Source organism: Pseudonaja textilis, chromosome 17, assembly GCF_049901715.1.
Source record: "Pseudonaja textilis isolate UNSWEBS1 chromosome 17, rPseTex1.2, whole genome shotgun sequence".
Classification (NCBI taxonomy): domain Eukaryota; kingdom Metazoa; phylum Chordata; class Lepidosauria; order Squamata; family Elapidae; genus Pseudonaja; species Pseudonaja textilis.
The window spans coordinates 1,585,754-1,602,103 of record NC_142006.1 but is presented as its reverse complement, the minus strand read 5'-3'; the positions used below and the strand labels follow the sequence as shown (position 1 = coordinate 1,602,103).

The 16,350-nt window shown below is 47.1% G+C and overlaps 1 protein-coding gene across 1 annotated transcript in view; it reads left to right on the top strand.

Annotated features, from left to right (window-relative positions):
- AGPAT2 (1-acylglycerol-3-phosphate O-acyltransferase 2) overlaps nucleotides 1–13,715 on the top strand; it is a 41,915-nt gene extending 28,200 nt beyond the window's left edge. The window contains exons 4-6 of the mRNA XM_026719142.2: nucleotides 6,915–7,010; nucleotides 8,618–8,690; nucleotides 11,060–13,715. Coding sequence (XP_026574927.2) covers nucleotides 6,915–7,010; nucleotides 8,618–8,690; nucleotides 11,060–11,226 — 336 coding nt within the window. The 3' untranslated portion in view covers nucleotides 11,227–13,715. The remainder of the gene's footprint in view (nucleotides 1–6,914; nucleotides 7,011–8,617; nucleotides 8,691–11,059) is intronic.
- The last annotated feature ends 2,635 nt before the right edge of the window (nucleotides 13,716–16,350 follow it).

Below are 16,350 nucleotides of genomic sequence, written 5' to 3'. Positions count from 1 at the left end.
TTTGTGTTTTTGGCGCCTCTAAGGTTACCTGGAGTTGTTGCCAGCTAAACTTAACTGTGAAGGGAATCAGGCAACTGACCAAGTGGCAGAAGGCCAACTTGGAGGAAGCCGATCCCAGGCTGGTTGCAAGCTTCCCTGTGCCTTTCCTGGACTTTGATCTGATCTGATCTGTGCCAGGGTACTATCTGTTCCTGACCTGAGCTCCCAAAGACATTTGGAAATGATCCAGTCCAAATAACTTCCAAGAAAAAGCTAGTATTTGAATAACGCTTTCCAAACACTCCAAGAGCGCTTCGGCTATTTTCTTTCCTAATCCGTCTCAAACGACTCTGGCTCCTTGGAACAAGAACAGCCCAGCAGATACAAAACGTGCCAGTGATTTTGCTGGCCAGGTAGAAATTGGATCTGTTGATTTTTAGAGCACTTTAAATTTCTGGTTGTCCTGAAGAGCTTCAGATTAACTTCCTGTTCTCAGTAACTTGGGAGACCAAAGCGGAAGATAGAACATAAAACAGACGAATAGCGCTGGAGTTTTGAGGTCTTCTACTCCAACAGCCTGTCCATAGCAGGACCCTATACCAGTGGTGGCTAACGTTTTTGGGCTCCTGTGCCAAAAATTGTGTGCGCGCACCCAGAAGGCAATGCGAGCAGCCCCCACACACACACCCTGCACATGCACATGCGATTCCACCCTTGCCTCCTTACCTGCACTGCGCCTCCCAGCTGATTTTCGGCTCATTTGAGGCCTTTTTCGGCCTGCCAGAGGCTTGAGGGAAGACTCCTCAGCCTTTGCAGGATGAAAAAAAAGGCCCGTTTTGTCACTTCATATATTTTCAGAAATACCGGAAGTGACAAAACGGGCCTATTTTTCAGCCTGCAAAGGCTTTCCTCAAGCCTCTGGCAGGTCGAAAAAGGCCTCAAACAGGCTGAAAATCAGCCGGGATGTGCACGCTTACACAGTGAGGTAAGTTTGCCTGGGGCATGTCATAGCTTCACCCTTACGAACCATTTCAGACAAGTGCTTGGCCAATCTCTTAAAAGCCTCCAGTGATGGAGCCACCTACATCTTCTGAAGTCAAGCTGCTCCAATCGTTAATTATCCTGTCAGGGAGTTTCTCCTTAGTTCTAGGTTGCTTCTCCCCTTCATCAGTTTCCACCTGTTGTTTCTTATCCTGCCTTCAGGTGCTTTGGAAAATAACTTGACCCCCTCCTCTTTGAAGCATCCCCTGAAATACTGCGATAAAGCTACCACATCTCCCTTAATCCTTCTTTTCTCTCGACCAGCCAAATCCTGCAACCATTCTTCCTACATTTTAGTCTCCAGGCCTTTCACCCTTTTTAGTTGCTCTTTGCACTTTTTCCAAAGTCTCAACATCTTGTTTGTAACATGGTGACCAAAAGTGGATGCAGGATTCCAGGTGTGGCTTTATAAAGTGGTACTTGATGTTGATTCTATGCCTCTGTTGTTTATACACCCCAGGATTGTATTAGTATTTTTGGCTGCTAGTCATGTTTAAGTGATCGTCCGCTACAGTGGTCGGATGCAATTTTTTTTTACTACCGGTTCCGTGGGCGTGGCTCAGTGGGCGTGGCAGGGGAAGGATACTGCAAAATCCCCCTTCCCTCCCCACTCCGCTAACCTGCTTTCCAGCTCCGTTCTCCTGGGCAGGGCAACCAAAGGAGACCCAGCCAATCAACTGGGACTCAATGGGAGGCAGAGAAGAGATATAGGGTTGGCAGGGCCAGTCAGAGGTGGGATTGGCCGGTTCTTCAAACAACTCAAAAATTCCGCTACTGGTTCTTCAGAACCGGTCAGAAATGGCCGATTCGCACCTTTGGTCCACTTGGACTCTAAGGTCCCTCTCCCAGTTACTGTTTTTGAGCCAGGTTTCACCTGATCTGTACTTGTCTCTTTGGTTTCTCCTGCTCAGGTGCAAAACCTTGCTCTTCACCACATTAAATTTCATATGGTTGGATAAGGGCCCATTGCTCAAAGTCTGTCGAGATCTTTTTGGATCCTGTGCTAGTATCATTTTGGATCCCTGAAAGGCAGTCCTGCATTCCGCCCTCAAAAACATTACTGTATATATTTGCATGTAGCAATTGTTGTTTTGTGTAGAATAGTGTGCGGGCGTTCTCAACCTCACTTCGTTGCGCTTTCCTTGGGGCTCCAAGATCCAGTCCACAATTTTACTCTTGAGTTATAGATCTCTTTAAAAAAAAAAAAATCAAAATATGCCTGTACAGGTAATCCTCTATTTCAGACCACAAATTGAACCCAAAATTTGTGTTGCTAAGTGAGACATTGGTTAAGTGAGCTTTGCCCTGTTTTACGACATTTCTTGCCACCGTTGTTAAGTGAACTGCAGCAGTTACTTAGTTAGCAATCCGGTTTTTAAATCAGCGTAGCTTCCCCGTTGATTTTGCTTATCATAAGGTCACAAAAGGGGATCACAGGACCCCAGGACATGGCAACTCGTTATAAATATGAGTCAGTTGCCAAGCGCTTGAATTTTGATCACCTGAACTATGGGGATGATTCAGTGGTTATAAGTGTGAAAAACAACCGTAAGTCATGTTTTTCAATGTCGTCGTAACTTTGAATTGTCACTGCACAAACTCTTGTAAGTCAAGGAGTTACCTGTCCATCCTTCCAGGTGTCAGTTACTTGTCAGTTACCTGTCCATCCTTCCAGGTGTCAGTTACCCCCACTCAAGGGTGGAATTCAATCGGTGTTACTACCGGTTTGGTGACTATGTTTTGCTGCGTGTGTGTGTGTGTGAAAAGCCTTAAGCTGTGCTGCCCAGACAGCTGAAAAGCACTGCGCGCAGGTGCGCAGCGTTTGAAAAAGCTCTTTTTTCCTGCTTTTTCAACCTCATCCATGCCGTGCAAAGCAGCTGAGGTTGAAAAAGCAGGAAATAAAGGACAGGTAAGAGCCCTGGCAGGCAGGTGGGCCAAACAGCAGCAAACACAGAACCAGTTCGGTGTCTGCTGCTTTTCAAAGCTACCGGTTCTATAGAGCCAGGCAGAATTGGTAGCATCTCACCCCTGCCCCCACTTAAACCATGAGTCTCGAGCCAACCTTCCAAACTTAAAGAAGATTTATTGGGAGTAAACACACCGGCACTGCACCCCCTGGGTGTATCGCAATTCATATTCTCCAGTGGGACACCTCCATAGCCCAGAGTCATCAATCAGGCTCTCCAGTTAGAATTTTGCAAGGCAGAAACTTTGGTCACCTAGTTACTTATCTTTGAAAACATTTATGGAATGTAGTTTCGGTTTTGTAAGCTGCCGCACTTCTCCCCCCTCCCTTTCTGTTAAAGACCAGAGAAATATTTTATGAGTTGACTTTCGGCTCCCCTCACTTCATATAATTCATTGTCACCCTTGATCCTGGTTTTCCCCCAACCCCTCTGGGTGTATCGCAATTCATATTCTCCAATGGGACACATCCATAGCCCAGAGTCATCAATCATGCTCTCCAGTTAGAATTTTGCCCGGCAGAAACTCCTTACTATCTTTGAAAACATTTATGGAATGCAGTTTCATTTTGCAATCTGCCGCATTGCTCCCCCCTCCCTTTCTGTTGGCAACTCTAAAAAGACCAGAGAAATACTTTATGAGCGGGGGGGGGGAAAAAGACACAGTGCAAATTTCTTTTTATAATTTTACTGTAACAAAGCGACAAATGGAACGCATGTACAGATAGTCCTTGAGTTACAACTGCGTAACAACCTATGCAAAGTTGAAAAAAATGCTTTACAAACCGGTCCTCGGGATTAATGACTCTCACGGTGTGCCCGCAGTCATGGGATCAAAATTTGGTAACAATAGGTAACCGGCATGTATTTATGACAGTTGCAACGTCCTGGGGTTGGAGTCCCATGGTCACCATTCCTGACCTTCACAACCAGTTTTGGACAAGCGAAACCAGTGGTGGCGGCAGCTGGATCCCCTTATAATGCCCATGCAATTCACTTAATGCCTGTGCAAAAATGTTGTTAAATTAGGCACGGCACATTTAAATACTGGTGGCTTAGCAATTGAACTTTCGATCCCAGTTTTGGTCAGAAGTCAAGGATTAGTTGAAAATACGTTGCTAATATACTATTAGTATGTAAAGAAAAAAAAGGGTAGAATGTATTGTTATAAATTTCCAAGAAATATGATCGAAATTGCCTTCTTGAAATGAGGTGGTGTCAGCAAAATAAAATATGGCTTTATTGCAAAAAGCTTTTATACTTGTGGCTTGGTCTTGTGCCAGCTAGCTAGATGCAACTCCTTTTACTAAATCACCTAAGTGTGCAAAGTTAATCTTTTGCAATAAAAACTGGGTCAGGTCATCTGCGAGAATTTATTCTACATCAAGTCTTTCTCAGAGACTTTGACAATTCTTTTTTTCTACCTGTTTATTTATATATTTTCCCATTACATTACATAAGTGCTTAGCGAACAGCATATTTATTGTCTGGATCATTTTATTTATAGATAGTAATGCTTTTCCTACTCTAATTTGCCCGTTCTATGCCCGTTCTATGAGAGGTGTGTATGTAAAGAGACCTAAGGAACTATAATTACGTATCAAGTCATTATACTTTAATATAGATAAACCAGAATATCTGGAGTTAAATTTCCCTTGGCTAGCTAAATGAAATTATTTAAAAGTTTTTAAAAAGCACCTTCTCTAGCAGTTTTAGTTCACACATCTTTTAAGGGGTCAAAGTTTGTAAAACACCGCTCCATGGGAATAGCTTAAGCTAATTCTGAATATTCTTATTGGTCCCTATTTTTCTGTCCTAAAGGCAGGCAGCCTAATTCAGTCAGTCCATACTTGAATGGTTTTACAAACTTTAAAACATGCTAGGTTACGTAGTCCTGGACTTACAATTGGTCGTGTATATATTCTCCTGCTTGAGCAGTGGGCTGGACTAGAAGACCTCCAAGGTCCCTTCCAGCTCATTCTATTCCAAGTTCTAAGAAAGTTTAGTTCAAATCTGCTCTCCTTCCCACATCTACTGCCCTCTTTGCCAGAGCTACAGCACCCCCTTCTGGCAGCTGATAGGATTGCACACAACCAGGGTCAGACTGCATTTTCTCACTGACTCTGTCCAGCCAAAGAGAAAAATGGCTTCAGAGCTGTGTTTCTCAAACAGGACCACTTTAAGGCTTGTGGACTTCAACTCCCAGAATTCCCCAGCCAGCATGCTAATAAAATGTCACTATGCTCAGTTTCCCACCCCCAAGATAAGCCGGGATCAATAGGGGTTGCCACCAGCCGCAGATAATGTGAGAACAAAATGTGACACAAAATGTGACACTACAATGTCCTGGAGGTGACAAGATTAATTCTATTTCTAAAGTTTAAATAGCTTCAAAAGGTGCTTGAATTCACTGCCAAATCAAATCAACAATTTTTTGCTGCAAAAGTCTGCAAAATTTGTTTTTTTAAACGTTTCCTTTTAAAGGTGGAACAAATGTACTTTTTAAAAGAAGCAACTTTCCATAAGTAAGAAATGTGCTTTTTCCAACACCAGCTTTGAATGCTATAGCATCCAGACTATTTTTGGAAAGATATGGCTCTGTGCTACATTTTATTCTGTGTGAGAATTGAGGCAGTTGGCATCTCCAAGTAACTCTTCTCAATGTCTTCGTGAGGCAAAAGCCTGAAATTTGTGCTACCAATAGAAAAGAATATTTGCGGCTCAGGGTTGAACTGTGGGATCCTCGGTGCTCTTTGAGCTTGGTGGTTTCCTTGCAGACGTTTCATCACCCAGTTATTTAACACCATCAGTGCTAGCGGGTGTAGGGTTTTGCTCCCTGTTTATGTACTAGCGGCCTTTGTCAGGTCAGTGTTGGTAGGAGCGTCCTAGGTCACCAACCTTTTGGACCTCAGGGACCACCAAATTCATCATTTTAAATCCCGCGGACCAGAGACCCTGGGAAAATCCCCCCAATAATCTGCAGGAAAATTCCCCACTCTGTTTTCCTACCAATCGATTGTTCTTCATTTGGGATTGCAGGATACCGTCTCCAGCTCCGTTCTTGGCGGGAGAGAGAGGGAGAGACTTTTGGCTTCATGCAAGGAAAGCAGCAGAAGCTGCAGAAGTCTTTCTTTCTCTTCCCCCAAATGCCACCAGAAATGAGTCATTGTGAGACTTGTCGTGCCAGTGCAGCCTCTTGGAAATAGGAGGCCTTGCAGGGTCCCAAAGACTCACTTCTGGCGGAGTTTGGGGGAGAGAAAGAAAGACTTTTGGTGCTTTCTTGCGTGCAGCCAAAAGCAGAAGAAGAAAGAAGTGGAAAGAAGCAGCCCGGTGGCCAGGCCAGGCGCGGCGGGGGCAAATGGGGCAAGTCCCCCCCCCTTCCCTCCTCCCCACACTACCTCGTGTTGTTTGCAATTCAAGCGATGCAAGCCTTGTGTTCCCGCAGGCCATGTGGGTGGTGCAGCCTTGTGTTCCTGCGCAGCCTGGAATAGTTGCTTTAGGGGGTGCATTGGGGGTGATATTTCTCTGGACCACCAGTGGTCCCCAGCCCACTGTTTGGTGACCACTGTTCTAGGTGGCTCCTTGGTTTACAGTTAGATTTGCAACCAATGCAACTGAGTTTCTAGTTTTCTGCAGTTTTTTTTTTGCACCTGGAGGAATTTTCCCCTTCAGAAGCTGCAGTGAATATTTTGGAAGGGAGAGTGTGTGTGTGTGTGGGTGGGGGGTGTAATTTCCCTTGTTTTGGGGGTTATTTCTGAAATCTTGACCAGGGGATGGGTAGCTGCTCAGATTTGAAGGCCTGTTTTGGGGTCAGAGGGCTTAGGAGCCTCACCGCCAGGGGAACCTATCACAAAGCTGTTAAGAGTGAGCAGGTACCGCACACACACACACACACCAGATACTAAAGTCCGTCTTTCCTTTTGCTTGCAGCTCAAGATCTGGATCTATCCAGAGGGAACAAGGAACATGAATGGGGACCTTCTGCCATTCAAGAAGGGGGCTTTTCATCTGGCCATCCAGACTCAGGTGAGGGATGCTTCTTTGCAGAGTGATTTGCCTTCCATGGATTGAAATGGGATTGTTTATAACTATGATTATTCATGTCTTCTTCTTCTTCTTCTTCTTCTTCTTCTTCTTCTTCTTCTTCTTCTTCTTCTTCTTCTTCTTCTTCTTCTTCTTCTTCTTCTTCTTCTTCTTCTCCTTCTTCTTCTTCTTCTTCTTCTTCTTCTTCTTCCTCCTCCTCCTCCTCCTCTCTTTCTTCTTCTTCTTCTTCTTCTTCTTCTTCTTCTTCTTCTTCTTCTTCTTCTTCTTCTTCTTCTTCTTCTTCTTCTTCTTCTTCTTCTTCTTCCTTCTTCCTTCTTCCTCCTTCTCCTCCTCCTCCTCCTCCTCCTCCTCCTCCTCCTCCTCCTCCTCCTCCTCCTCCTCCTCCTCCTCCTTCTTCTTCTTTCTTCTTCTTCTTCTTCTTCTTCTTCTTCTCCTCCTCCTCCTCCTCCTCCTCTCTCTTCTTCTTCTTCTTCTTCTTCTTCTTCTTCTTCTTCTTCTTCTTCTTCTTCTTCTTCTTCTTCCTTCCTTCTCCTTCTTCTTCCTTCTTTCCTCTTCCTCTTCCTCTTCCTCTTCTTCTTCTTCTTCTTCTTCTTCTTCTTCTTCTTCTTCTTCTTCTTCTTTCTTCTTTCTTCTTTCTTTCTTTCTTCTTTCTTCTTTCTTCTGTATCTTCTTCGATGTGTGAGTGTATGTTCCAGCATAACTCTGTAACACCTCCAGCAATTTCAACCAAACTTGGTACACAGATTACTTACTCCCTGGAAACAAATACTGTGGATTAAGACACCCCTAACACCCCTCGGGGTGTGTATTCTGTCAAGATACAGCCTATTGTGCCTTCAGATGGCTTCTACTGTACTACCTTAGCAGTGCTGTTAACTTCCTAACAGTGAGGACAATTAACCAGTGGAACAGCTTGCCTTCAGCTGTTTCATCACTGGAGGTTTTTAAGAAGAGATTGGATAACCATTTGTCTGAAATAGTATAGGATCTCCTGCTTGAGCAGCGGGCTGGACTAGAAGATCTCCAAGGTCCCTTCCAGCTCTATTCTGATTCTGAGGAAGGAACTGACCACCCTAAATGTCGATCAGAAGCAGGGCGCCTGAGGCAAAAACTGTTGTATTTGAGGTGGAAAAATGATATAATGGGCATTGTGGTTGGAAAGAAAAACAGCCGAAGGCGCAAGAGGTGGATAAACGGCGTTTAGTTCAGGGGTTTCCAAGCTTGGCAACTTTCAGACTTGTGGACTTCAACGCCCAGAATTCCTGGCTGAGGAATTTTGGGGGTTGACGTTTGCAAGTCTCAAAATCGCCAAATTTGGAGAAACCTGGTTTAGGGTGGGTATAAACCGAGCCTGGAATTACAGTGGTAAATCATGCTAATTGTTAAGTGAATCAGTTTTGTGAAGAAGCTTCTTGGATGAGAAGGGAAATGTCTTCAAAGAAAAACCAGAAAGTCCTGTTGCCTCTCGAAAGACAAAAAGCGCACCTTTGGGAAAACCTGCGCATTTGCTATTTCTGACCTAACTGGGTGATTGAGAGTCTCCAGATTTTTGCTAACTCTTTTTTTTAATTATTATTTGCTCTTTGAAGGTTCCAATAATTCAAGTGGTCTATTCCTCCTTTACTTCATTTTACAACCCAGAAAAGAAGACGTTCACGTCAGGTAGGGTAACGCATAGCTTGCCGTGTTGTTCTGTTCCTCTTAACTGTCCTTGGAGATCCAAATTCTCTTGCCTGGTTAAAAGGAATCCAGGTTTTTGGCTTTGTGAGCGTGCTAGGTTTCACTCCCAATTCTCTGCCTGTGGATATGTGTGGGTTCAGAGGAGCGCCCCTTCCTTCCTGCTTACTTGATAGAGGAGCCACGGTGGTGCAAGTGGTCACAGGACTGCAGGGCTCCTTCTGCTGACTGCCGGCTGCCTGCAATTTGGCAGTTCGAATCTCACCAGGCTCCAGGTTGACTCAACCTCCTGTCCTCCTGAGGTGGGTAAAAGGAGGATCCAGATTGTTGGGGGAACGAGGCTGACTCTATAAACCACTTAGAGAGAGCTGTAAAATTCCTATGAAGCGATATATATATATATCTAAGTGCTATTGCCCTTCCTCCCTCCCTCCCTTTCTTCTTCCCTCTCTCCCTCCTTTCCTTCCTTCCTCCCTCCCTCCCTTCCTTCCATGGTGGTGCAGTGGTTAAAGGGCCGTATTGCAAGCAAACTCTGCCCACTGCTAGGAGTTCGATCCTGAGCAGCTCAGGGTTGACTCAGCCTCCTGTCCTCCTGAGGTGGGTAAAAAGAGGATCCAGATTGTTGCGGGGCAAGAGGCTGGCTCTGTAAACCACTTAGAGAGGGCTGTAAAAGCACTGTGAAGCGGTATATAAGTCTAAGTGCTATTGCCCTTCCTTCCTCCTTCCCTCTCTCCCTCCCTCCCTCCTTCCTTCCTTCCTTCCTTCCTTCCTTCCTCCCTCCCTCCCATGATGGCGCAGCGGTTAAAGTGCAGTATTGCAAGCAATCTCTGCCCATTGCCAGGAGTTTGATCCTGAGCAGGTCAAGGTTGACTCAGCCTCCCGTCCTTCTGAGGTGGGTAAAATGAGGTTCCAGATTGTTGCGGGACAAGAGGCTGACTGTATAAACCGCTTAGAGCAGGGGTCTCTGCTGGCTGAGGAATTCTGGGAATTGAAGTCCACAAGTCTTAAAAGTTGCCAAGGTTGGAGACCCCTGGCTTAGAAGAGGGCTGTAAAAGCACCGTGAAGTGGTGTATGAAGTCTAAGGGCTCTTGCTAATGCTTGTCAATTGTCTCAACTAGCAGCGAAATCCCTTCGCCCCTGTTTTCCACGGTCCTGGTTTCACCACCTTTGGCCAATTCTCTGCCGTCCCCAAAGTCTGTTTCTTTCTGGAAAGTTCCCTCAGTCAAAGCAATAAAGTGGGGCTCCGTAGCACCTTCCGGGCAAGCAGCTCATCCATACTATGAGATGCTCTAGGACTTAAGTCACCACCACGGTCAACTCGCCATGTACAACTCGTCACTGGACATGAGCTACACTAGTCTAGAAGAAACAGTGGAATAGCGCCATTAAAGCAAGGGTGTCAAACTCAAGGCCTAGGAGCCGGATCCAGCCCACGGGACTGTCCTGGTCTACCCAATGCAAAGAGGAAACAGGCCAGCAATTTGGGGAGTGGCACCAATCTGGCCATGGCCATCCAGTCAGCCACGCCCCCCTGCCCCCCCCCTCCTAGGTCAACCACAGCCCTCAATGAAATTGAGTTTGACACCCCTGCATTAAAGGAAGGGTGCCAGGAGGGACAGAATGAAACGGGAATGACAACAATTAAAATAATTTTATTTTAAGTAATTAAATCGAATTGTTGAATTGTCCTGCAACGAGTGAGTTGACCCCTGGTGAGTTGACCATGGCAAGTTGACTCCGGCCAGTTGTCCCATTCCGTTGTGGGAACCCCAAAAGAACAGTGAACAGGAAATTAAATCGGGAGACCTATAAGGAGAAGAAGATGAGTTTGAGGGTTGGGCCATGTGTTGGGTGAGTGGGAGGCATTGACTTGTGGGGGGCCCTTCCCGAACACTTGGGAGAGTTGGCTTGACCAATCAACAGAGCCTGCTGCTTTAAATGTGTGTGTCAGGATTCCAGCAATCGCCCTCATTAAATCATGACTCTCGAGCCAAACTTCAAAAAACTTCAAAGGATTTATTAGAGGCGACATCCTGGCACTCCCTGTATGAAGCCAAATCGGTGGCCCCGTTTCCTCCCTCCCCCCTGGGTGTCTCCTAAATCAGATTCTCCAATTGAGCCCGTTCATGGGCTGGGGGTCATCAATCACATTCTCCAAGTAAATATATTCATGAGCAAAAACTCTGGTAGTTTAGCTACACTCTCTTAAAAGATAAGAGTTGGAATGTACTTTTGCTTTCAACTGATCTTCCAGATTTTCTCCCCCAACCTTTTATGGCAACTATTAAAACAGGCATAGGGATGTTTGATGAGTTTTCCAGGTATGAATTTACCCCTCTCTTTTCTCCCTCCAGGCAAAATCAAGGTGGAAATATTCCCACCCATCTCGACGAAAGGCCTGACAACTGAGGATGTTGATGATCTCGCCAAGCGGTGCTACACTACCATGAGGGAAACCTTCTTCAGGTTGTCGGGGAAGAGCAAAGAAACCAACGGAGAGGCCTCCATCCTTGGGCAGTAGGGTCTCTGGGGCCCGATGGCTGTGGGACAGATCCTTCCATTGCCCCAAATACTGGCCAAGATCCCCTTGCTTGATGTTGTGAGGACAATGTGTAGGTTGCTCCCGAAGAACTTGAGGGAGGGAGGAGGAAATTTCAACCAGTGTGGATGTGCTCAAACCTCTCAGGTGGAGGAATCTCCTCCGGCTTTTCCCTCCCCGCCTTCTTCTCCACAAACTGCTATTACCAAAGAGTCCTGGGCTTCTTCTCAGTGTCCACAACCAGCAGTTTAAACCACCCCAAGTGCCTTTTCTCTCTCCTGGTGACTCCAGGGATTGAGTCCACGCCTTCCTCCTTGTCCTCTAGGGTGATAGTTGGCGCCTCTTCCCTTCATTGGGCACAGGGATAAACCGGGTGGACAGGACCAGAACCTGCCCCACTTGGCACTTTTCCCTGAGGAAGATGGGGGGGTAGGGTCAGCCCCCACTATTTGACGCTGTTTTGGGTTGAAGGGAGAACGTTCCTGAACCAGTAATGATCCTTGTCCAGAAGAGGGAGATGCTGGGAGTTTGCTGTCCTGATAAGGCTGCATCTATTAATGTTGGGAGACAAAGGTGAGCGAGTAAACTCTCACAGGTAAGCTGGGGAGAGTGTGAAGGACCACTGCAGAGTTTGCCACTATGGTAACCGAGCAAATCCTATCTTCTACCCAGGACTCTCAGCGCAGCGCTTCTCAGTCTCACCAACTTTTAAGATGTGAGGACCTCAGCTCCAAGAATTCCCCAGCCAGCTAATAAGGGAATGCTGGCTGGAGAAGTCTGGGCACTGAAGTCCATACATCATAAAGTCCTTCCAACTTTAAATGTTGCCTAAGAATAAGGAACTTTTCTTATTTATTTGGGAACAAAGTGTCCCCCCACCGCCCAAAAATGTTATTTTCTTTGAAGATAACTATAGCTCCGTTGCAAGCAGAGATATTTCAAGGATTTGAGCCGCCAAAAGTGGCCTCGTGGTTTTGGGTGCCGAAGTGCAAAGCAGACGTACTAACTTCAAAATTCTGAGATCTCGTGATGGCGGAGAGAAGAGCTGACAGGGAGCGAATCCTTTTTGCTGGAGAGGAATTCAAAAGAGTTACAAACGTGTAAAGAAATTTGATTAAATTGACCCTGCCCGTGGTGTTTGGATTGGCCCATCACCTCAGCACAAAGCCTGTGCATGCATTTTTGTTTTGATTTTTGTAAGAATGGAGGGCACTAATGGCTGTGCCCTCAGCGGAGTTGTGAGTCCCAACGGCTGAGTTGCGCTGCGGCAGAAATCCCCAAAACTCTTAAAGGGAATGGAAAGTACTTTCAGACAGGCATCGTGTTCACTCAGAATCGTGATGGAGAACTTGCCATTTGTCCAGCATCCTCTGCGTGTTGAGCTGCTGCCCTGCTAAACTGTGGTTGTTCCCCACAAGCCTTGACCCCCCCGCAGCCATTGTCATCCGAACCAGACAGAGGAGTCACTGCCTGTTGGTTGACAATCATCCTTGCGCTCCCTTCAGTGTCCAAGTTGAGGGAAGACTCCGCCATCTTGCAAAGTTTGAATGATGCTCTCCAGCCCCCCCCGAGAGAAAGACTCTGGAATATTTTTTTTTTACTCAAGGTTGGAGACTTTCATCTGTTTCTGAACCAAGTTGGGTGGGCTTAGGTGATCTTTAAGGTCCCCGCCATGCAAAAGCAAGTTGCTTTCCCTTAGTTTCATCCAATCTGCACCCCCCCCGGTCCCCCATGGGTTATTCTACAGTCCCACAAAAAGGCCCGGGACTGGGCACAGCTCCTTGATCCGGAGGCTCCAGAGCACAAGATCTCAACCATAACAACGTCAAGACGGGCAGCCTTCAAACTCCCAGAATTCCCCAGCCAGCTTACCGGTTAGGGAATTGTGGGAGTTGGAAGTCCATCCATCTTAAAAATCACTGAGGTTGAAAACTCTCCGGAGAATTCCTTGGTGATCAGTCATCCTTCCATGGATAGGAGAACAGTTGAAGTCCAGGATCTCTCTCCGCTCCATCCCAGGATCTTGGGTGCTGTTCGTGCTGTGCCCCCACCCTCCACCCCAGTCCAGTTCTGCAACAAAGCTGCTTTGCAGGGGGGGATGAAGCTACGAGATCCGCCCAACACAATTCCAGCATTCAGACGATCTGTTCTCTCCACCATCTTGTAAAGCCAGTTTCAGCTTTATTTACAGGGTTTGGGAACATGGCTGTCCTGTCTGGAGGGGAGGGAGGAACAACAAGGCTCTCAACCTTAGGAAAAGCACTTACCACCAGCCTATCTTCAGGGGGTGCAGACAAGAAAGAGCTTATGTGGCTGCTGGGAGTTGTAGTCCTGGCAGCTGAAGAATGGTTTTCCCACCCTGTCTGAAGCATACCAAAAACATGTGCAAAAGTGCCTTATTGCTAAAGCTTTGATTGCTTTTTGGTATCGTCAAATGTACTATTTTTATAAAGAATTTTATTTAAAGAGAACCAATGCTGGAGTGGTTGATTCCTTCCAACACTTTGGCTTTGGGGAAATTGGGGGAGGGGAGGCAGAGGCTCCATTAGCCGCCATCATCTTCGTTTAACGATCCCATAATCCCTTGCATTGGGGTGGGAGTCTAGGCAACTGAATGGAACTAGCAAGGGTGTTTTAATGGCTGGATGCCCTCCCTGTCCCCAATGTGGAGTTTTCTTCAGTGGATATTTTCTCAGCGTGCCCAGAGGGAGAAATATCCGTGAGGCTCAATAGCCAATGGTAATTTACCTTGTTACATCCACCTTAATGTTAAGCGTTTTAGTCAGGGGTGGGATTTTACCAGTTCGCACCTATTTGCTAGAACCTGTTGTTAACATTCTAAGCAGTTCGGAGAACCGGTTGTTGGAAGAAATTCCTGGGCTAATCCTGTAAGGAAGGCAGGGAGGAAACATTCTGGTGTTGCTTACAGAAACTGCCTCTCCGTTAACCCTAATTACGTTCTTGGCAGGACTAGACTTCCTGTCTCAGGAATCTCTCTGGAGTTTTTTCCCCCCTCCTTTTCTGGTACTTTGGTTATGTGGAGGGACCATTCAAGGTTACAATGGCACTGAAAAAAGTGTCTTATGACCCTTTTTCACACTTACGACTCTGTTGCAGCATCCCCACAGTCATGAGAGGCCAGGCAAGGAGATGCGTGCCTCAATGTGACTGATATTGAGTTGGCCACGCCCAGCCAACAACATGACCACCAAGCCACATCCACCAGTCACATGACCACCAAGCCACACCCACCAACTAAGACACGCCCACAGAACCGGTTGTTAAAAAATTTGAATCCCACCCCTGGTTTTAGTGCCACATTTCACTTTGTATGCAGCATATTGCAGACTGACTGCCCACAGTTTGGAGTTCGATCCTGAGCGGCTCCAGGTTGAACTCAGCCTCCTGTCCTTCCAAGGTCCATAAAATGAGGGCCAGATTGTTGGGGGCAAGAGGATAACTCTCTAAACTGCTTAAGAGAGGGCTGTAAACCACTGTGAAGCGGCGTATAAGTCTTTGGGCTATCACTATAACTCAAGGTGGCAAACGCACACAATACTCCTTCATCCTATTCCTTCCACAAGCCGCCTTTGGAGCTGGGTTGGGCTGAGAGAAAGGGACTGGCCCAAAGTCTCCCAGCCAGATTTTGTGCCTAAGATGGGATTAGAACTCACAATCGCTTGCTATCTTAGGCCCAGCACCTTCACCATTTCACCCAACTGGCTTGATGCTCCTTTTGCTCATCGGTGGGGCTTCTGAAGGGTCTCCATGGAAAATCCAGCCGAGCCTGCAATGATGCCACCCAAAGCTTTCTTCTTGGCCTTTCCAAAACCCGAGCAAAGGAACTTCCAAGTTCACCTAAAAGGCATTTCCACCCGAGAGGCAGTGAAATGACATTTTTGCCCCCAGCAAGTCGTTTTCGAGACTGAAAAATCCCCTCCAAGGCCCTGCCTCAGTGGTCTTGCAGGAAAGCTCAGCGAATGCAGCCATTCTAAGCTCTCCCCATTATAATGAGATTAAAAGTCCCACTTCTGAAGGTGTTTTAGCCAAGAACAGGTTTATTGGAAAGCCGGGGACAGGAAGACCCCAGCCGGTCCAGCATGATTTCCATGGTATCTTTCAAACATTTGCAGAACTTCAGCAAACCTCAGAACATCCTTTTCTTCTAGTTGTTTCCTTCCTTATCAGCGGCTCTGCCTGGCTCCCACCGTTCCTAAGGGCTTCCTTTTGCTTCCACCCAACCTCATCACAATCATGTTTTTACTGAGATAGGAGAAACAGGGAGGCCAACCGTCCCAAAGATCCATTAATTTCCCAAAGAGGTTACAAGCAGGTTACAACAGCTTCTCCGTTGTACAAAGTGGCCCTAGCTTAAGGCTGTCAAACTCAGTTTCACCGAGGGCGCATCAGGGGGGTGTTTGACCTCAGAGGGCCGGGGATATGTGTGTGTGTGTGGCCAGGGATAGGCTTCTAGGGGTCCGGGGGAGCCCCTCACTAAATTTCTGTGCAGTTCAGAGAACCCTCAAATCCCACTGCTGTCTGGTCCCGCCCGCCCCTCCTCTCCCAGGAGTCCCCACATGGCCCGTTTTGGATGCAGGTAAGTGCAGGGCGCATGTGGAGATTGGGAAGGGTGAAAAACAGGCCTCCTGGGAGTTCGGGAAGGCCAGAAATAGGCGCGTTTCCGGCTTCCAGAGAGCCTCGGGAGCCTGGGGAGGCTGTTTTCGCCCTCCCAGAGGCTCAAGGAAAGCCTCCGGAGTCTGGGGAAGGCAAAAACACCCCCCACCACGGTGCAGGAGGCCAACTAGGCCATGCCCACCATGGCCCTGCAACCAGACAGAAAACCCTTTGCTAAAATTTTTGAAGCCCGCCCCTGGGCTTGGCCATGGTGGGCCTCCTGCAGCACAGGGCTGCGCAAAGGCCCAGTGTGGCCTGTTCTCCAGCGGGCAGAGTGCTGCAGGAGGCCAGAGAGCAGGGGTGGGGTTCGAATTTTTTTTAACTACCTGTTCTGTGGGCATGGCTTGGTGGGCGTGGCAGGGGAAGGATACCGCAAAATCTCCAGTCAGAGGTGGGATTGGCCGGTTCTCCGAACTACTCAAAATTTCTGAT